At 40.3% G+C, this 22,588-nt stretch overlaps 1 protein-coding gene across 1 annotated transcript in view; it reads left to right on the top strand.

Annotated features, from left to right (window-relative positions):
- Positions 1–22,588, top strand: part of LOC101923360 (dystonin) — a 303,205-nt gene that overhangs the window by 106,063 nt on the left and 174,554 nt on the right. The window contains 4 exon segments of the mRNA XM_055811183.1: positions 7,211–7,300; positions 7,828–7,926; positions 10,132–10,209; positions 12,728–12,820. Of these exon segments, the coding sequence (XP_055667158.1) occupies positions 7,211–7,300; positions 7,828–7,926; positions 10,132–10,209; positions 12,728–12,820 (360 nt within the window).

The following is a 22,588-nucleotide window of genomic DNA, read 5'->3' as shown; positions in this document are numbered from 1 at the left end:
AAAACATCTGTTATAAAGACAGATCAGAGGTGTTGAGCTCGCTCTGTACAAGAGACTTGTTTAAATGTGACTTAGTATGAGTATTTGAAATCATAAAGGAATTTAATGAAATGGAGTAGCATTAGCTGTGTCTGTGATTTTGGAGAATTAATATCCAGGAACAAAGTCAAATAGCTAGAAAACCACCCCTGAGTGTGAAATAAAGAACTACTTCTTTTCAGTGAACTCCAAGAAATGTTTCCTGCAGAGTGGAGTATCAGACTGGCGAGCAAAAGAGAAGAGTGAAAGTGAGTTTTGGAGCAGTGAACCTAAAGCTGGATTTGCCAAACGTTGCTTGCGAGCGAACAGGCACACACAAGAGCCTGGGCACACGTTTCTCCCCTCGGGCCATCTCTCCATCAGCCCTGGCTGTGGGCCCGCACTGATGGGCCCGGAGAAGCAAACTGGTGTCCTGGGTGTCCAGGCTGGAGCATGCGGAGGCGAGTGAACAGCACCATCTGCATGCAGCCCAGCACTCGGGCTGCCTGCCCTCTGCGCCTGTCCCCTGGCAGAGCTGCGCCTGCACGGCACTGGCGCAGGGTTACCCAGTGATTAAATTCTGCCAAAACTCGTGTGCTTGTTTATTTTACAGAATGGGTGAAGCTTCTTATAGGATTCAGTACAAAACAAGGATGGTGACCAGGGTGTGTATTTGGAGGGTTGTTTGGGTTTTTTTGCCCCAGAAAAAAAAAACCTGGTTTAAAGTAAGGAGATTGAAGAACATGAGAGACTCAACGGGAGGATGTCAGTCTGCACATAACTGCTTCGGCTCCCTGATCTCTTGGCATGACATCAGGTTGGCCATGGACCACAGCTCAGCACCTGGCTGTGCTGAGCAGCCCGTTGGGATGGAAATTACCCAAGGTGGAGTGGCCCAGCAGCGCATCGCACAACACTTGTGTGCTTTACATGGGGGAATCTATAAGAAGTCTGTAAAGCAAAATAAATAGTCTTGAAGATGTTTGAAGAAGCAGCCCTGCTTGGCAGATCAGTCATGGGAATATTTTAACAGATCTGATATTTTAACAATTAGATGCTGCATGGATCTTGTTACAAATTGCTGAGAATTTTAAGAGCATTTCTCTTAAATCATGCTGCATGTGTTAGCACAGTAAACCTTTATTTTTGTACATAAATACAACTTCCTGTATTGTGGGGAGTTTATTCTTTACTCATGCCATATGTTTATTTGTTATCATGCAGTTAGAACCGCCATGATAACACCTCATTTTTTTCAAAGGCGAAGGACTAAAACATACAGATTTTTCAAAACTTACAGAAAACTTCCTCATGGGTAGCACTTTTAATACAACTTGTCCTTTAAGAGCAAGCTTCAGTACATTTTTAGGAAGCTGAAATATTAGGGAAACTCATTGGGATGTCAGGACCTCATGCAGTGGCCACAGCAGTTTTTCAGTGGTCTGAATGCTGATGGCATTTTCTGTGAACCGGTGTAATTATGAGCTCTTTACTATCTGTGTGTATTATCCTGGAGGAAAGCATTTTACTGTAGCTGAAGTGAATAGAAGTCTTAAGGGACCTTTTTTTCCATGGGCATTGGATCAGATTCTTAAAGAATAAATTTGAAGTTTACGGTGAAACTCACAGTGGCCTTGTGCCAGCTGTCATTTGGACTTACCAGTGACCTCAGTAGTAATTAAGGCCTGACTCTTTTTTTCCCAAACACACCCTTTACAGTTCTAACTTTTGAGCCTTATCCCATTTTCCTTTGGAAAAGCAGTAAAGCTTTATGTCTGTGCCCAGCATTTAATTAACGTCGTTTCCAGAAACGAGGAGAGCAGTACTTGAAAAGACTTTCCCAGGCTATGTGGTCTGAAAAGCCCCTGTTGGATCCGTAATGTTACAATTCTTGATAACGCCTGGGGATGGCACTGACTTTTGTAAAGGACTGTTAGCTGAACTTCGGTTTTTCAGATTAAACGTGATTCAGATTTGATCTGAATTTTGCCTGTTCTGCAAACTGTAAGAAAAGGGTCTAATTTGGTGTGTTCTCATAATGATCAGTTCAGCTTAATTATAATGTAGATAAGGACACTCCTGATGTTTTAAGATACTTGATTACAGTAGTCTGCTTTCCTTACCCTGTAAAAATGGATAATCTTGTAAGTGTTTGAGCACAAAACTGCTTTGTTTCCAAGCCCTACAGCCTGCCAGGGCTATGGCAGTTGCTTCGCCTCCCCTGGGGAGTTCCTGGTGGCCTCTGGTATATGGGAGTTACTTGTAGTTATTCCTGCCTGATCTGATCACGTTCTCTCCCCTGCCTCTTTTGTCTAGACTCTGGATTCTGCAGCACATTAATGTTTGTTTCTGCTCCTTCCTACACTCTTCAGTCAAGAATGTAGTCCCTTGCGTTTTAGGTGCTAGTCTGGAGCGTGCTGTACCTTGACACAAATGTCTGTTGAGGTCTCTTTACACATATGCTGGGTGCGCACCCACTGTACACACGGAAAGGACCACAACCCTGTTTTCCTGCCACTTTTACTTCTGAATAGAAAACCAGGTGTGATTCTTCTGTGTTTTCATAGAATCATCATAGAATCACAGAATAGTTTGGGTTGGACGAGACCTTAGAAGTCATTTGGTGTAGCTCCCCTGCAGTAAGCAGGGACGTCTTCAACTAGGTGAAGCTGCTCAGAGCCCTGTCCAGCCTGACCTTCAATGTTTCCAGGGATGGGGCATCTACCACCTCTCAGGGCAGCCTGTGCCAATGTTTCACCACTTTCACTGTGAAAAATTTTGTCTTTATATCTAGTCTAAAACTGTCCTCTTTTTGTTTAAAACCAGTACCCCTCACCCTATGGCAACAGTCCCTACTGAAAAATAGAGCTATAGCAGTGTGAGAGAGAGAGAGTGACCGACCTTCTTACTGTACTTGAACCTGTGCATCTTCTGTCAATCCTTTTCTAAGACCAAGCTGCTTTTGCTTGCAGAAGCAGAAGGGACAGTCCTTCCCCTTTTAGCCATACAACCATAAGCAGCCTGTGGCTTTATTATATAAAACTATAGATTTTTTTCCAGTATGAGCATGACACAGCTAATAATGTCAGGAAAAAAAAAATACAAGAAACAGGCTTGCGGTAGGAGATGGCTTGTTTTTTGCTATGACCCATGACAAAAATAGAGATAGCTATGTTCAGGTTCAGTTCCCGAAGCATGGGAATCTAGAGCTGCTGGAGATGTGTAAGGGTATTCAGGACAGACATCTGTGGGGACTGGCCAGTAGGACTTGGGCAAACCTTAGTCCTTCTGGAGGAGCAAGTGGAGGCCAAGTGGCATACCCGCTGAACATAGACAGAAAACAGCCTTCCAGGTGCGCACCCAGGCAGCTGAATCATGCCTTCGTTCCCTGTTGGTGGAAACGAGAACCAGGCAGACGGAAGGCAGTGGTGACAGATTTGCTGCAACACCAGCCGACAGAGGAGGAAGCCAAGCAAGGCAGGCCAGGGACTTTAACTGGCGAAGCAGAACCATACATGAGGTTGAAACCGATAGCAACTTGATGGTAAGGACAACCAGATGTGTCAGCTGAACGGCATGATAAAACTATGCAAGTTATGTGGGGTATTAGATTGCAAGCTTTCGGAGGCAGCAGCCATCTTCACGGTCTTCATTTGTAAGCGTCTCACATGCTGGAGTCCGGGGGCAAGATTGCAGCTCTGTGACTGCTGCAGTTTTAAAAGCTGTTTTTTACTAGTGGTAGTGCAGGTTCCCCAAGGCACTAGACTGCAAAGCTTAAGCTTACTGGAGAAGTATGATATGAAAATATCTCATGCTTATATGAAAGGGGAGGGAGCTTTCCTTACCACAAACATCATAGTATACATGCCAGAAGATGAAAATCAGAAGACGAATCACTTTTGAAACAGTGCCTTCAATTCTCCCCGTCTCCCTTTGATGAAGCCGTTTTGCTTTTCTTGTTTAAATTTTGTTAGATGCCCCTCAGCCACTCAGTATCTCCCCCGTCTTTCTTAAAGAACTTCTCATGTCCAAGTTATCAAATCTGCTGCACTCACGTGGGTATACTGCAGAAAGTTGCCTGAGGCAGCATGTAACCTACTTCGCATGTGGACCTTACAAAAATGTAGGGCTAACAGTTCTGTGATTTTCTTATTGAAAAACCACAGGAACTGTTCTGAAATGCCATGGGGCTCAGCAGATCCCAGAGATACTTCCAGGGACACCCATCTGCATCTAGTACTTGTGGTATTACGTGTTCTGAATGTGGCAGCAAACCAGCAATGAAATAGTAATATTTATTTCTTGTGAGTTGAAGATCTAAGAATTTATTCTATATGTTGAGAGACAAGACTTGACCAAGTGATAAAGAGAGATGATTTTGCCAGCTTTTCATTAAGTGGCAATGTAGGAAATATTGAGAAGCACAAGATGCTCTGTTTAAAAGAAGTGATCTGCTGCTTTGAGTGAACATGCTTGCTGTACCTCAGTTGCCCAAATGCATCTTTTTAGGTGCACATCTGCTGCTCAGAGTATTGGAAGAAATTCCTTAAGATCTTGCCGTGTATCAGCATACCAGCATAGTGTCCTAAATAATTAGTTCTCACAGTAATTGTCAGCCAAAGGCAGAACTGAGACAGACGTCTAAGGTGTACTGCTGGTTCTTCTGTTTTGACAGCTCTGTGCCACTCTTCATACACAGTATGAGTTCATCTCTGAGGCGTCCGTGATTTCTAGAAAGATAAGTTGGGGAAGATGGTTCTCTTTGTAATGCTTTGGAAACATCAGAGTATAAGAAACAAACAGAAGGTCAACAAATGTGTGTTGCGAGAGACAGACCAGCCAAATAACAAAATTCTTCTGCATATAATGGAAAATAAAAGCAGATGGATAACAAACAGCAGTATTTTCTCATCCCACAATTCAGATACCTGCATGTTGGGCAACTCCCAAGAGTTCTACCTTGGAATGAATGCGGGTGTTGACTTGGTGCTGCACAGATAGTTCTTCAGCTGTGCTGGTGCAGTTTCTTTTAGATGTACACCCCCTTCGTCTGTGCTTAACCTGGTGTCCTTCCATGCCTCTGGCCACCAGCCTGCACTGTGGATCTATCGGCTCTGGCTTGGGATTCTGCTTTTTCAAGGGGAGTGGAGAGTGGCACGTCCTGGCTGGCAGGGCAGAGAGAGGTGGGGAACCCTCTCACAGGGTTTTCTTGTGAAGTAAACTTGCCTGCTTTTGTTGGAAAGAGTTGAGCACTTGCTTTGGTGTAGTGCTTTGAATAGAAAAATAAAGCCATAATTGTTTTGGGTGAAAAAGACCTTCGTGCTTATCGTCTTTTAAGCATTTAGCATAATGAAATTTCATAGCAGGAGAACATCTGTTCTGTTTCTTTGTTCAGCTTAACAGTACTTCAGTATTACCAGTGAATTTTTCTCTTGGAACTTTTCTTTTAAATGAATTGCTTGCAGGATTATTTTTTTTTAAAATTGCAACTAATATTAAAGCTATATTATTTTGTGTACATGTGTGAGTGTGTAAAGCTATGTAGAAGAGGACCGGTATATAACTTGATTGCATACGCAGAGTCTGTATAAACATTTTGGAAAATACTGTCAATTGTAATTCCTTATGGACCAGTCTTCTAGCTGACTTGTTCTGGCTAGTCTTCAGCACGAGCGTAAATATTATTCTCATTTATATTATTCTCAGTTTAGATGATGGTCTTTGTGAAAAGAGATTGCAGGGTGATTTTGTGTTTAAAAGTAAGAAAACCTGAACTAAAAAGCATTTATGAAGCTGATCACCAGCGTGGAAACAGTTATGTGTTCAACAGGACGGATGTAGAAATTCCCCCAAAGGTCAGGTAGATAGAACCGTTGTGTAAAGTCGAAGATCTGTGTCAATTCCTGCTGTCTTTGTCATACACACAGAAATGCTGGCAGTCAGAGGAGTCTCCCATACATTGCGCATCAGAATTACAGTTCACCTCTGGCAGGGGTGATTACTTTAAAGAAATTTCTGATGTTGTGTTTTATCCTCTGTAAGCTTAGGAAGTTTCTGATCTGGTGCCTTAGTGGGAATGCCAGGGAACCACCAGTATGAGATTGTAGCAGGAAAGCCCTCAACCTCTGCCCTGGCTGGCAATGTCAAAAATGTCTGCTTCCGAGAAATGAGGTCCTTTGTTTCACGTTTAAAGAGCAGCTGTCTGAAACTGGTATATTATTTATTTCAGATAAACTAATGCGAAGGAACAGGAACTTGGGAAATGTCTCTCCACAGGCCAGCTTTGTTGTGCCTGTCCGAAAAGTTAGGGCTTTTGGCTGTCTCTCTTGGCATTACATCTGCTCCCCTGCTCATGGTTCACCTCAGAGGGCCTGCTGGCCTTTCTCAGCCTGGTTTAGTCGAGTGAGCTCTGCTGGCCAAGACTGACCATGCGTTAGCGGGGGGACGGCAGGAGGGGATGGGCTGGGTTGGTGGCTGCTGGTGGTAGGGTAGGCAGCACCGACCTCTGCCTGGCGCAGCCGCTGGGAAGGGCTGTGTGTGTCCTGGCTTCACTAGATCAATCTAATCTCATATTTCTTCGGTATGGTGTGTAGGGTGGATGCATGAGCCATTGGGAAAACTCACTGAATACTGGGAAATCTGAGGTGACAAAACATGTTGTTAATTGGTAGAGGGTATGCTTTGATTAGTAACAACTGCATTAAGTGCAGTTGCATTGCTATTGCAAACTTGAAAGTGCATTAACTTTTGGCTGGACTCCAGGGAACACGCATGCAGAGGATAACATATATGTTGTGTGTATTTTTGTACATTCATTGCATCTAACCAGTGTCTGTTAGTGGTCATTATTTAGGTCCAAATAGGTGGGTATCTGGTATCATTTGAGTTGTCAGATGCTGATTTTTTCATTACAATAGGCATTCATTACCTATAACTTCATACTGATTTCCTTTTCAGTAAAGTGAAATAAAATGTAATGGAACTGTGTGAGTGGAAGCATAGATGTGTATTTTGCCTGTTACAATTAATTTGGGTTTGTAAATTTGTCATGGAAGTGAATAAATTTGAAAAGCCATGCTGAGGTATATCTGAGGTTTATTTGCTTATTAAAAGTTATGCGTTAATACATTGAGTGTGAATTCTCAGGTGTAAATGGGGATCCTCTATTTAATTTTTGCATTTATTTGTGCAGGTTCGAAAGCACGTGAATGACCTATATGAAGACCTAAGAGATGGACATAACTTGATCTCACTTTTAGAAGTCCTTTCTGGAGACACCTTGGTAAGATTTTAGATCAGAATGCAGTGGTTCTGGTTTGTTATATATACATTTGCTCTGTTTGTTAACTGTGTATTGACTGCTGGAGGTTTCTTTTATATTTTCCATAATCTGTGACTCGATACCAAGGACACAAGTTATATTTCTGTTGGTAAAATATTCCACTGTGAATTCCATGGGGGAATGCAACCTGTTCTCTTCATTTCTTGTGGTCAGTGAGACTTCCTTTCTTAATAGGGTAATGCGCTATTTTTTCTGTTCTTCCCTTTTCTTTACAATTTTTCTTTTAACAAGTATTGGATGCTTAATATCCCTTCGCATTAAAGGGAGTAACTTACAAATAGCAAGGATTTAATGTCCCTGAAATTGTCTAACACGCTCCTCAGGTGTCATTTCCTTTCTTTGTGAGCATTACTTCCCTTGCTTGGTATTTGTTCTCTTCATTATGTTCTTCTTTTCATGCTCTTCTTTTCATTTGTGGTCTGTCTTGTGTTTTTGCTGTCCTGTCTCCTGTCTGTTATATTCATTAGCCAAGAGAGCGAGATTTTTTGAAGACCTTACGGTTGGTGAGTTCAACAGAAGCATGCGCAAATGAACAGCATGAGGATGTGGAGGATGAGGATAAGGGGGTAGGTGCCGACCCCCATAACTGTACTAATGTAGTGTTTGAAGTGTGGTGTCTGCTAATGTAAATTCTTAGTTTGGTGTGCTGCGGTAGTGTGTTGTAGAAAGGAATAAAGAACTCACGTTGGTAAACCAGGATACATACGTTTATGATGGAGGTATGGTAAAGACAAATTTTTATTCAGCCTTTTTGTGAACAGCTAAAACGCAGATGTTCAAGATTTCTGCTTGTTTTCTTTCACTAAACTGTACAAATGGTGCAAATATGTACTGGACAGCATTGTGAAGATGTTATAAAATAATCTTTTAATAATAAATAGGGGAATACCATAATTCCATTAAACCAAGTTTGGTTTTTTTTTTACTTGCAAACAGTATTGTCCCTATACAAGTCATTTAGACAAAGGCTTGAAGGCTCTTAGTGAAGTCAATGGCAACAAATTGATTTGTCTTAATTACAAACACCAGTCTACTGCACCCACAGTGTATTTGAGATAATATTGGATGATACTTTGAAATGAAGTAATTCAGATGTGTAGATCTATTTGCCAGATTTTATCAAATGTAATAGTTATTTTGTCAAAGCAGAGATTAAGTGACAGCACTGTGTAGTGGCTCCTAAGTATATGGACTGTATGCAGGGTTTATCTTTCTCACAACAAATGCCGAATTACTGTTTCACTGTACGTTAACCATCCAGAAGGGAAATATCTACTTATAAAGTATAAAATGCTGAGTGCTTGCTAGTGCAAGTGAGCCGTTTCATGCCTTTGTAGACCTTGCATTATCAGTGTTTGCTAAAGCAACTTGCTGTCATAGGGCCAGAGCGCCTGCTTGGCTCCCTGCGTGTTGCGTTGCAGTTCAGTAGAATTTGTGTGGGTTTTTGGTGGGCGTAACGTAACTCAAAATGCTGCATTTTAGCTGTACATTTAAAAAAAATACTTCCCCTCTGGGATGCCATACCTAACTATATAGTTTGGGATTTATTATACCCACTTTGTTGTGGAAAACCAAGTTCCAGGTCTGCAGTCCTTTGTTCCATCCAGGGAAGCTGCTTGGTAGCAAGGGCTGCAGGGCTTGATCCTGGGCTATCAGTGTGAAAAACAAGGGGCTAAATAGAAGTTTCTGTAACAGAAATGAAAAATTCTTTGTGTTTTAGTTTATGCTTCTTATTCAACTCCATTTTCTCATGTTTCCTTTTGGCAAGCATCTGATACTCCACAGGGGGAAAAAAAAGGCAGTTGAGGAAAGCTTGGGCTTATCTGTGTGTTTCGTGGTGATTGTCTGAGGAAGTACTCATATTCATGGCTGATCCCTAGCAATTGTAGTCCGCTTCAGTTTATTGCTGTGAAAGTTTGTGAAAAATCTGAAATAAGGAAGAAGAATAGAAGGATTTGAATATGATGATGATGATATAAATTTAACTGCTTTCCCATTGCTGATCAGCTAAGTAAAGTATGCTTTTTCTGTGTGATTCTTCTTCTTGGTGATTTTACACTAACTGCATGCAGTTTTGCTGCGTTTTCATTAACATACCACTCATTCTTATTTTACAGTTTCTTCTTGTTAGTTTTGACTTTGCTTTGAGAAGAGTTACTTAGATTTTTTCATGCTTTATAAAGTTCTACCCAAGTCAAGAGTTTACACTTATGCTCTGGGGCTGTATATGTTGTATTATTCTGTTTGGAGGAAGGTATTATCTTTATTAAATGCTTTAAACAAATATGTATCTGTCATAATGATTATGCAGTCATACCATAAAGAAGCAACATTATATCATAAAGTTGCATACAGAGGTAAGCTTTTCCATCACAGATTTTACCAGAGCAACATAAACATCCATGACATTACTTATATTTTACTTTGCTTAATATACTGTAAATCTTTTATAGTAATATATTGTGGTTTAGTTTCTGTGGGTAGATTCATGTAGAGCCTTTTGTAGCCCTCTTGGCCATAATAGTACTCGACAGAGAAACAGCTATCAGCCTGCATGGATCAAAGTTGCAGTGTGCTTGCCATCCACTGTGCTGAAGAATTTCAACTACAGTTTAAAAAAAATATATTTGTTAAAGCACACTTTTCTACCAAGGATATTGACTTCATTAAAACTGTAGTAATTCAGATATTTTACGTGGTATCTTTTAAATCAGACTGTTTGTTCTTGTGTCTGATGTTGTGATCTCATAACTATTGTTTTCCGATTTTAGCCCCGAGAAAAAGGTCGGATGCGTTTTCACAGACTCCAGAACGTCCAAATTGCACTTGACTATTTGAAAAAACGCCAGGTATGGTGAAAATTTTAGTGAATAATGATAATGAAAAGTATGTCTCCTCTAGCTGATAAATAAAAAATATGCCCAGGTTGGTCTTTTGTGCATGCTGTGTAACAGCTGCTGGTGTAGACGTGGCTTGATCTTGCGCTTGAGATGGTTAAGAGAGATGTAGCAAAGGTAACTTTACATAACCCTTCTGTGAGCAATAACATCAACACACTCTGTGTGGTATATGATGTTAAAGAGGAGAAAATAATGAGGAAGGTCCTCGGGAGTTGCTTATAGTAGATTTAACTATCTTTCATGTTGCCCAGACACTAGCTGGTATGCAGTTTTGTTCACAGTCTAATTTTTAGTGTGAAATTTCAGGGTCAAAAGAAATTAGAATGTTGTATGGGATTTCCTTGGTTTGATTATATTTGTTTTGGGAAAACTTTCTCAAGCCTTGATCCTCATGTAAGTAAAACTGGTGCCCTTGAAAGGCAGCAGTCACCTGGGCTGTGGAAGATTCAGGCTTAATTCCACCTGTGTCACCCTTAAGCCAAACACTTGAAACACACACTGCTGGGCAGTTCTCCACTGCTGTGAGTTTCTTTCTGCTTTTAAATTTCTTTTAAACACTTACAGGATTTTTGTTTTCTCCCTTTGCAAAATGGCAGTAATAAAAAATGTCCAAAACATGGAAGGAAAAACTGTACCTCCCTATCTATCCCATCCAAATCAATGACACTGGAAATCTGTTTTTTGATTGGTTGGTTTTTTAACTTTTTAAAAATTTAATTTGCTAGTTAAAAGGTTTGAAAAAAATTGAGGTAGCAAACCACAGACAGATACTTAATTTGGTTATAAAAATTAATGTCTTTTCGTATTTTGAGTGAAATCGCAAACTGTCTTTTGGGACACCAAGTGATGTGTATGTACTGAGAACTCAATCCTGCTTTGCTGAGTTCAAAGCAAACTTCTGTTAACCTAAGTGAGCCATTGAGCGAACACGCTATGAAGTAAATGTATGGCTACTTGAAATGACAGTGGCATTTTTATGCAGCAAGACCTTTGGACTTGTGCTGCACTGTGCCTTACTTATGCACGACAGACTGTATGTATTAAAATACAGGAGTTGTATGATCAGGTCATCCTCATGTTTGTGAATATGTGTGCGTGGTTGGGAGCTGCAAGTCTCCATCATGCAGCCATTGGTTGTGATCTGAGGATTTTTGTGCTCTCTTTAGCCTCTCAGTTTCATGAAGATGGCTGTACTTTACTATACAAAAGCTTTTGGGCTTTGGTCTCCTTGGCAAGTTGTCAGTGGAACTTGCATTTGATTAAAGTTTCAGCCTCCTATTAGGTGTTTCTAAACTGTATTTAGGAGGTAACTTGCTCAGGTTGGCGGTATAACCTTCAAATACAATGCTTTGTTGTGATTGTAAGACAGAGAGAGCCTATATATTGGTAATTTTGAAGCCTGACTTGGGAGAAAACAATGAAGAAAAAAAAATAAGGCCTATTTGACTATCTTGTAGAAATTTGCCAAACAAAAGCAGTTTGTATAGTGCAGTGGGAGAAAAACATTTAGATTTGGTTTTAATTTCTTTTTTGAACTGTGGAATACACTCTCTTCCAGAAAGAATGGTTTTGATATATTTTGGGTTTTTTTTCCTAATAGTTAAGATGATGTCTGCAGATCAAGAGAATGACATGCCTTTGCTTGTTCAGTTGATAGCAGGGTATACGTAAAAAGCACATGCATGTAACTTTACTAATACAAGCATAAAATGCCTTTTAGCTGAGTCATCTTTAATTGCTAGGCTATATGGATACATAATACATATAGAGAAATTAAATGTAATAAAAAATATGACAAAAAAAGAGGAATTATTGAACTCACTTTGGATGTGAGTTTATGAGAGTGGCAATAATTTCAGCCTTTGTTTTAATCCTGTTAACCATTTCATGTTTATAGCAATGTGAATGAGTACAGCAGCAGAAGCGATAGTAATCGTTGTCATTATTAAGCCATTGGTTATTTTAATGTGATACTAAATTCCTGGTTTTATCAAGCAAGACCATTTTGTTTTAGCAAGTTAGTTCTCCTGCTGTTGAATTCCTGCTTTGTTGCAGGAAAATGGTGGGAGGAAGAAAGGCAGTGATAGCTTACCAGGTCTCTGCTTTGCCCTGAGACTGATACACCAGTTACGGATCATCATATTATTGTTATCCTTTTCCCTTCTATCATAACTTCCCCTTCTGACAAGGACCGAGGTGAAGGGTATTTGGCACAGGGAGCAGATCTGCTGGCACAGTGAGAGCTGAGGAATCTTCTCATCTCAGTGTGGGTGGGAGAGGGCAATTCCTGGCAGGCCGGTTACAGCCAGAGTACAATTCCTCTCTGCTTTTGAGAACTGAAAAAAACCCAACAGAGTAGGCTCAGGAAGTGAGTAATTAATCCTTTATAGTTGTGCCTGTGTAATGCAGCATGTATTTGTGGCACATTTATTTCAGTTTTGTCTGTATTTTCTTTCCATGATGACAGGTGAAACTGGTGAACATTAGAAATGATGACATAACAGATGGGAATCCCAAATTGACTTTGGGGTTGATATGGACCATAATTTTGCACTTTCAGGTAAGCCTGGTTTTGCTTGACAGTATGTTTTCAGTCAGATTCTTCCATACAGTTACAATGGATGTGTCAACTTAGACAGAACTCCATATAGACTGTGAAAAAAAATAAATTAGGTCTGTTCTCTAACGTGTATTTGATGGCTTTGATGATGCATCTTATTTTATGATGTAAACTGACTCCGAAGGTGGTGTTTGTTTGCTAATTTCCTGCCTGTGAAGTGAGAGAAAAACGGGATCAGTTCTGAACATAGTTAAAGACAATAGTTAATGTATTCCTTCCAGTGTTTGGATAAACCAGCCTTGTTTTATTCTACAGACTTCTTCTTCTGAGTATCAAAATATATTAAAAAGTTTTAAATCTTTTTTCATTTTGGATCTGAATTTCTTTGGGTCTGAGGTACTACTGTCAGCCTTTTCAGGCAGTTCGTAACACTTCAGCGTCTGTTTTTAGCCCCAGCAATGGTAACGCAGGTCACACTAGGTGGCACTCTGGTTGTTGTACACCGGTGGGATTGTGTACAGTATAATGCAGGCTTACAGTGTCTGGTGTTAAATTGCTTCTCAAAATGAGGCTTTCATAATGGCCGTGGCTGTAGATGATGTAATTCAGATGACAGATAATTCCCATTTAGTGACTGTGTCATTGTTAGCGATAAACTCCCTGCTGTGCAGGCATTTTAGATGTTTAGAAAATTACACGATCACATAAAAAGCCTGGTTCACTTAGAAATATCCTGCACTGGATTTATGACTGGAAAAAAACTTCTGAAAACAACCCGAAACCAGAAAGGCTACTAGGATCTAATTTGCCTTTCTGCAAATCCTAACAAGGAATAAAAGACATGAATAGGGCCAATGTGGCCCTGGTCTAAACAGCCTGCACGGCTTAGCCCAGGCCAGTGCACAGGGCAGGAGAGAAACCACTGACTGCTCGCCACTAGTGAGGACCTAAGTGCCCTCAGCTCCTCCCTGTCGTGCCAGTCTTTGCTCCTGCACAGTTATATGGAGGAAGAAGCCCGGGCTTAAATATATTTAAGCATGACCCACAGAATTAGGTGGGTGACTGAATGTTGCTGTGTTTTAAGAAATAAAGGTTATTAACTGCTTATTAATAGAGGCTGTTAGAGGATGTTAAACCTTTACTTGATGTATGTTTTATCTTTCTGAACCTAAATAATAGATTTTTGCAGGATGAAGTTTTTAGTTTTTCTCACTAGCTGAAGCACAGGACATCTGGCACAGTTCTGGGTGCTTTTAAGAAGTCATGAAAGTTAGTGTTACTAGTTACAGCTGTAAAAAATGATGAGAAGAAAAAACATTTATATAAAATAAACTGTATTATATTATAAAATAACTAACTTAAGTGAACTGTTGTGACAAGGAGTTTCCCCTGTAGGTAGCCAGCTCCATGTGAAATTTGTTGAAGCATTTAAATTGTAGCTGAAACATGCTTACTTCACTCTGTCCTGACCTCCAATAACTACCAACTCAACGTCTACCAATACAATTCAGATCTTGCAGATCTGTCAGAATAGAACAGAATACTTCAGCTGGAAATGATCTGTAAATACCTAGTCCAACTGACCACTTCAGGGCTGACCGAAAGCTAAAGCATGTTATTAAGAGCATTGTCCAAATGCCTTTTAAACACTGACAGGCTTGGGGCATCAACCACCTCTCTAGGAAGCCTGTTCCAGTGTTTGACCACCCTCTCAGTCAAAAAATGCTTCCTAATGTCCAGTGTAACCCCACCCCTGGCACAGCTTTGAACCATTCCCATGTGTTCCATCACTGGAAACTGGGGAGGAGAGCTCGGCACCTCCCTCTCCAATTCCCTTCCCTGGGAAGCTGCAGAGAGCAAAGAGGTTGCCTCTCAACCTCCTTTTCTCCAAACAAGACAAGGCCAAGTCCTTAGCCACTCCTTACAGGACATTCCTTCCAGCTCTTTCACCAGCTTTGTTGCCCCTCTGTGGACACATTCAGGGACTTTATTTAATTCTGAAATTGTGGGGCCCAGAACTGCCACGCTACTCAAGGTGGGGCTGCACCAAAGCTGAATACAGGCGGATAAGCGCCATTCTTGACCAGCTGATTATAGAGTGTTTGGTGTGCCCCAGGATGCTGTTTGTCCTATTGGTGAGCTTTTTTTTCCTTTTCAAAATAGTATCTTAAAAATAAGTGTAAAAATGATTTTAAGAATGACTAGTGATTCTTGGACTAAATATTAAGCCTCATTAGTAAATATGGAGTAACTGAAGAACAAGATTTTTTTAAAAAATACTTTTTGTCTTTTTGCTATTGATGGCTACAGTACCTACACTGAGTGCAGAAGGGATTTGTAAAGTGAGGTAAGAGGCATCCTCTGTGCTAGTATGTGCGACCCCGATGTTTGCCTGTATGCCACTTCTTTTGAAGTACATGGCAATGTGGTGTCATTGACGCCTGTATATGGCTGATATGGGTTCAGAATTGATAAGGAGGTTCAGAAGAATGTGCATACTTACACCTTACATTTTTTTGTCTTCACTTAGATTTTGAATGAGGGAAGAGTCTGAACAGAAAAGTCTTAACAGCAGAGTCTTCACAAAGGGATGAAGCTTCATGACAACAACTCTGTTTGTGCATGGAGTAATCCTATAGGTATTGGGAAAGTTGTGATGAGATTCAGTTTGAAATTAAGACACCTAAAGGCAGGTGCTTATGGGGAGCCATGTTCATATATATTAAATGTCTATACTTTCCCTCTAATCTGATAATCTGAATGATAGAGGGTTAGTCTATACAGCTAGTATAGCCTAGAGAGTGAGTCAACTAACCAGCTACCAGAGGCTCGTTCCATTTGACTAAGCAGACATCTATCTGTGGTGTTGGAGATTTATGAGACACCCACATGAGTACAAGAAACATGATGTAGGTCTTATGGGAGACCCACTGTCATCTGGGAAGAGACAGATCAGGCAAGATAAACTGCATCTTAAATGGTGGTAAACATGCGTAGCAACAGATTTGAGGCCTGGAGGGCTAGCCAGTACAGTGGTGGTGTGGTTTAACCCCAGCCGGTTATTAAGTACCGCACAGCTTCTCACTCACTTAGCCCTCACCCAGAGGGATGAGGTGGAGAGTCGGAAAGGAATGTAAAACTCGAGGGTTGAGATAAGAACAATTCAATAATTGAAATAAAATAAAATAAAACACAATATTAATAATACTAACTTGTAATTAAAAGGAGGGGGGCAAGGGGAGAGCAATGAAATCCAAAGGGAAGAGAGAAGAGAATACTAGTGACACAGCACAACTGCTCACCACCCGCTGACCGATGCCCAGCCAGTCCCCAAGCAATGATGCCCCAGCCCCAGCCAGCCCTCCCAGTTTATATACTGAGCATGATGTTCTGTCACATGGAATACCTCTTGGGCTAGTCAGGTCGGCTGACCCAGCTGTGTCCCCTCCCAGCTTCCCGCTCCCCTCCAGCCCTCTCGCTGGCATGGCCTGAGAAACTAAAAAGTTGTTGACCTAGCACAACCACCACCCAGCAACAACTAAAAACATCACTGTCCCATCAGCATTGTTTTTACACCTAATTCAAAATGCAGCACTGCACCAGCTACTAAGAAGAAAATTAACTCTATTACAGCTGAAGCCAGGGCAAGTGTGTGAGGCTGGTCGAGCAATTCAGATCACTGGCCTAGAGCACCTACTGAGCTATTCAGTTGTGCAGCATAGGTGCTTAGTGTGATCTGAGATGACACATCATATTCAGTAGCATATGCAGTGGGAAGCAAGTTTCCTTAGGTCCTGTGGTATACGTGCTATTCCCGTGTAGATATCTCAGTTAGTTACAAGTGTCTCAGATGTTCTGGATGGTCAATTGACTTTCTTCCTATGCCTCTACTTCAGGGTGTGAAACATTGCTGTTCAAGATCCGTTGGTTTTACTAACTAGCTCTCCAGGGCTTTTCATTCGGTTTCCTAAAGACACCTGGGATTTGAGTGACATCTGAGGTGTGCTAGAGTATCCAGGACATGCATGTGGAGTTCTCTGATGAGACAGCAGATCTGTGAGAGACCCATGCTCTTCTAGGTTGCAGCTGGAGGCCAGGTGGGATATAGCAGGATATCTCAAATTGCTCTAGAAGCCCACGTTCAGGAAACTACATCCTGCCTCCACTGGCTAAAACCGTCTCTTCAGGACCTAGCCAGCGTGTAAACATGAATGTGTGGACACCTATGTTGGGGTGTCTTAATCTGAACTACCACTTAATTTCTTTAATTTTTCCTTAATTTTTTAAAAAAAAAACAGCATTTGCATAAGTAGTTAATTTCTTGGTGAGTATAAGGAGCTGTTTGCCATGTGATGTTACTGCCTCTGCTCCATCATTTATCTGTATTCTACTAACACTGCAGCCTGGGAGGTAGTCAAGATTACAGGGATTTTTTTTTGGCTGCTGTTTGTGGCTTCTTGTTTCTCTTGAGTCATGGCACTTATCTGGAGGCTAATACTTCCTCAAAACAGAAAATCCTTCTACGTATTGGAATGGATTTAGGAATGTTTTAGGGGAAAAACATGATGAACAAAAATAAAAAATTATACACATTTGAGGATTGCATTTCTCTTGCATCTGAATTATGCCTAGAGATGGTTATAGCTCTTTGACTTGGTACCCATAATTAGATGAATATAGATGTTGTTCTGTAGTTATACCACTGACTTCTGCAGCTGCACAAGTCCAGAAATCTTCTGTATCCCAAATAATTACATATAAGATACAGAAAAGATGGTATGGGAAATCTGGTGGTTTATTGAGTTGAACATGTTGGAAAATAGTTTATCCTGTGTGTGTTGAAAATCCTGGAGACATGTATGTTGTTAGGTTTTAGGCAAACTTTCAATGTATGCATTTCACATGCCTTTAATAATATGTGGCTTTTTTGAAATTTAGTTTCATAATGCCATAACTACTGGAAGTTATTTTCCTGGCACCTGGAGAATGTGTTAAAACAGATCACAGTGTTTTGTAAAATTATAGGCTGTATGTATAAATACCCTTCTTTAACACCTAGTACATTATGACATTGGACATAAGCAACTATAAATGAAGGGAGAATTTGGCCTCAGTAAGTAATCACAATTTTAGTAGGATAATTTCAGTGAAAATTGGTGATTATTTCTTTTCAATTTTCAATTCAATTCAAAAAAACTGCAAACATTCTTGAATTTAACAAATGTTAAATATTTAGAATATCTTGCAGTTCGTTGACAAGAACATGCCAAAACAAAGCAAAACCTGAAACTTTAAACTTTCAGGCATCTAAAATAAGACCTTTGTGAACTCAGACCTTAAAAACTTTCTGGAGCTTCAAAGTCATGAGTCAGTAGACTTTTTCTATTTCAGTTTCATCATCATTTTGAAGCTCGGGAATTGCCATGAAACACTTTTCCTTCCATTCTCCCCCGCTCCCTGCTGTCAGGCCTCTTTGCAGGATGCTGCTTTTGAAGGCTCCAGTCAGTAACGTTTTTGTCCAGATGTTACAGCACCATCCAGCCCCCACTGGCCAGATGGTTGCTTTCTCTCAGGCCTCCCTGGGGCACATGTAACCTCTTCACATTCCTCTTGTCAGCCAGCAAATACTTTTTTTTGCTGCTGACTCCCCATAAACCTTCCAGCAAAATGCATCCGTTATCAGTCTGCCCCAAAGCAGTCTATGGACTGTTCATTTGGTCCAGCAGATCAGCTGTTAAACTTTTACCTGTCTGGGCAAAAGGGTAGGAAGGGTGGATTTGTTTGTAGATGACTTGGCTGAGATAAAGACAGCTACCCAAGTGGTTTCTCAAGTTCCTGATACCTCTTAGTGCAGTTAGGTGTTCAGAGCCTGCAATGCAGGTAGTAATTTTGAAGCACTCTTTGTGTTGGTCGTGAAGGCTGTGTCCTTCACGCAGGGTGGACAGAGGAGGAGACGGCTCAGCTGTGGTGGCCCATTCCAGTAAACGCTGTGCAGAAGGCGGAGGAATAATGGGATGTTCTGGGACTTGTGCACCTTCCTCTGCTTCAGCAGCTCTGCTGTGAAATCTGATAGAGGTCGCCATACAACAGACATGCTGCCTGCTTTGCTGAGGTGGCAATGTGGAGTTGAGAGGGCTGGGTCTGGTCTTCACTCCGTTGTCCTGGCATCTGTTCTGCTGGCTGCAGCTGGCTGATGGCAGCTGGCTGTGAAGCCTGCCTCTGGGCCCTGCCCGAGCTGTGGGCCTTGGAGCCCAAGCACTGAAGTTTAATCTGCCTCTACTTCAAAATAGGTAGAACAGTTCAAGGTCTGATCTTGTCAAAGATTTAAAGATGGAGCTATGTGGCCACTTGTCTAACCTCTGTCTATAAGTGGTGGTAGGATAAACTGTATTCCACCAGGGAGCTGCAATTCCCAGTCATTCACTGTTGCAGCAGACCTCTCATTCAGCACATGGTGGGGTTTATTCTTCCTGCATTTCATTCCTCAGGGGAACTGCTAGTTATCTCTTCTGGAATTCTTCAGCAATTAAAAAAAAAAAAAGAAAAATTGCTGACTTTCAGGTAAGAATATGAGTATGGAGTTCTTGCAGTTTCTGGTACTCCTCTGAGTCACAGCAAGGACGAGAGGCATTAGGGCTCATCGCAGGTTGTATTTAGACTTTATCTCTACAAATGGTGCGATATCTGTAGCAGGATAAGATTTATGAGCAGTTAGCTCATCTGTGTGGATTCTCTTCATCCCTAATCCCGTAAAACCAGCAACAAGGAGCAAATTCCTCTCTTTGTAAGCCATCTCACTGGTTATAAAACCTCTCCTGTTGAGAGTCATGACTTCTGGTAGCTCAGTGGTACCTGAAAGCTAAACAGCAATTTTTGAGATTTTGAGGAGTGGTTGCCAGAACAGCACAAACAGCTCCAAATACAACCTTTTGTTTGTGCTGGCAAGCCTTTATTTTTTGCCTTGTTCTCTATCTTGTGCTGCTTTAATTTTCACTTTCTCTTTGGCTTATGTTTATCTCTCTGTCATTCTGCATGTGACCTTTGGGCTGTGCAACAAAATGCTTGCTGATTATCTGGTATGCTGTTTTAGTACCATGAAATGGCACGTCTCATTTATGCTAAATGCTCCATTGCTTTTGCTGTGTTGCATAAACACAGGGGAAAAAAAAGAGGGGGAAGGGATCTTAGATCCAAAACTATGTGAAATGCATTCCTAGTAGGCTTTTGATAAAAGGGATCAGGTGTGGTTTGATGGCAAAGTGGAATAACCTTTCCTTTACAACATTTGCTAACTATACAAAACCAATGATAAAGCATAAGTTAGCAGTGTGCAAAGGATGAATGGTCTCAGCATTTTGCAGACTAACAAATACGCAGATATTCAACTTTGCCATTATAATGTCCCACGTTTAGAACATAATGCATTTCAGTCACAGCCGTGCTCGACAACTTAGAGAAATCTATGGTTAAATGCAAACCTGTGCAAATCTGAGTGAGGTATTTCATGTATCAATGTTCATCTTTTTTCTGCCATGCCTTAATGTTAACCTCTTGTTTGTGATTAAGCAACCTCTCAGACAGATCAAGTTGCAAACAAGTATTGGTCTAATCCTTTATGCATGTTATACTTCTTAAGGATTTATGTGCCAGAAAAAGTCTTTTGCTAATCTCCCCTTAAAACTTCCCAGCACTGGTGAGTATAAATTTGTATCTTTAAGGTTTGTGTTTTGTGTGGTTTTTTTTTTTAAAAAAAGGAAAGAAACACATCAATCCTATTTCTAGCAGCTTTGATCATCTGAATCTTTGACTTTAGCAAGTGCTGAGCTTCCATTGCGGTCTAGTTAGATGTCTGAGACAAAGCCCCTGGTGTGGTCAGGTCTTGCTATTTTGTGGTGGTTCTCATAGGCTTCAGTTGTAGTCTCTTTTGATGCTTTAGAAGATCATATTTCTTTGCTCTAGTAGGCATGTTTTAGAAGAGATTTCAATTCCCCCTTTTCTGAATTTCCAGTTTAATCCCGTTACATCTGTGTCTTTCATTGCTGAGACTGAAGTTATGACTTCATAGAATGTCAGTTAGCCGAAAGTGGTCATTTTGCCTTCAGTTACTTGCACTTTCATTTATCATCTTCCCTTAACGTGGAATACGATTTTGCCTAGTTTTTTTTATATAAAACCCCATAGCTGATATAAATGCAATTTGTCAGTTCTTTTGTCCTTGGTCTTTTCTTTGGTTCAAGACCATAATTGACTTAGTTAAAGTGACTGTAAAGTTTCTTTTCTGTTCATGGAAAAACAAGGAACAGTAGAAAGAATTGTTAATAGAAACATGATAGCCTTCTCACTCAGAAATGGCTGCTATGTGTTGCTAAATTGGTTATTAAGTATCAAAAATACATATTTCTTACCTAACTCTAGGAAGATAGGCACGAATACTGCTAATAATCTGTAAATATGTGTTTGGAATGCATTACTCCTAGTTATATAGTTATAAATAATATTTAGAAATGGTTGAATTCTAGGACTAGCTGCAGTTATACCAGATGCACGCAACTAAATTCACCTGGAATATGCAGCAATAAGCCAGGATTTTTGGGAGCACTGAGCTTGTAACCAGTGTTTCAGAATGAGTCTTGTATTTTTGCTGTCTCAATTTTTTAATTCCACTTCAGAGGCAGCTGATTTTCTGAAAAGGTGAATTACCTACTCTTAAGAAAAAATAATCAAAATTTAAGGTATGTATGAAAGAGGATGTACAAGATTCTAAATTACTGATTACATTACAAATTGCACATTGTCAGTTGTAAAATAACAACACATTTCTTCTGACCTGTCTTGAATTACATTTGATTTGATGTTTTTATGACAGTGTGCTACTGATTCTAACAGGAATTTTGAAATAACAGAGAATGCTTTAGAGATGTTTTCTGTTTGGAAGAAGGTGGGATCATACTGATTGTTAAACAGATGTAAACCACTTAAAGGAAATACATACTAAATCACATTCCATTAAACCTCAGTAAATAGTCTAACATTATTTAGAAACCTCTGTGCCCATGTGTCTTAATTTAAATATGCACTTGCATTGAAAATTTAAATTTGCATTATTTTTAAGCAAATTCTTAACTCCTGTGAAATTTGTGGAGGAAGAACAACGTTGGCAGTGTACTTGTGGCAGGCTGTATTTACTTTAATACGTTTTTTGATTAGACAGTTAATACAGCATGAAAACTCAGTATTGTTCATTCAGATGCTCTTGACTTTAACACTTTACATGATTTCTACTTTATCAAGATAATAATAAGTTTTTTATAAGAGTGCATAGTGTCATATTTTAATATTATTATACTATGATCTTTTTAACCATGTATTATTGTTATTAGACATGTTGTTGTTAAACAAGAAGCTATGTCTGTGTGAAATGAAATCAGTCTTGGTCCGTTGCACTGCAAAGTCCTGAATCATCTTTTTTGATGAGAGAGGAGAAAGAGGAGGTGTATTTTCAAGCATAAAAGCCATTTGTTCGTACAAACACAGTGATGTCATTTACAAAAACTTCTTTTTTTTCATGTTCTTTTTCTGTTAATTAAGGGGGAGGGCATGTCAGGACCCTACTCAGTCCCATGTGGGAGTGTGTTTTAAGTCAGAGTCTTCTGGCCTTGGCTGAAAGTCACTTTTCTAAGCTGACCAGAATACAGCTTTTTCACTGTGAGTAAAGGGTGCAAATGTCACAACCACATCTGTATGTTGAGCATACTACAAATGCAAATA

The sequence above is a fragment of the Falco peregrinus genome, chromosome 7 (assembly GCF_023634155.1).
Source record: "Falco peregrinus isolate bFalPer1 chromosome 7, bFalPer1.pri, whole genome shotgun sequence".
Taxonomy (NCBI): domain Eukaryota; kingdom Metazoa; phylum Chordata; class Aves; order Falconiformes; family Falconidae; genus Falco; species Falco peregrinus.
This window is presented reverse-complemented; position numbering and strand designations above follow the sequence as displayed.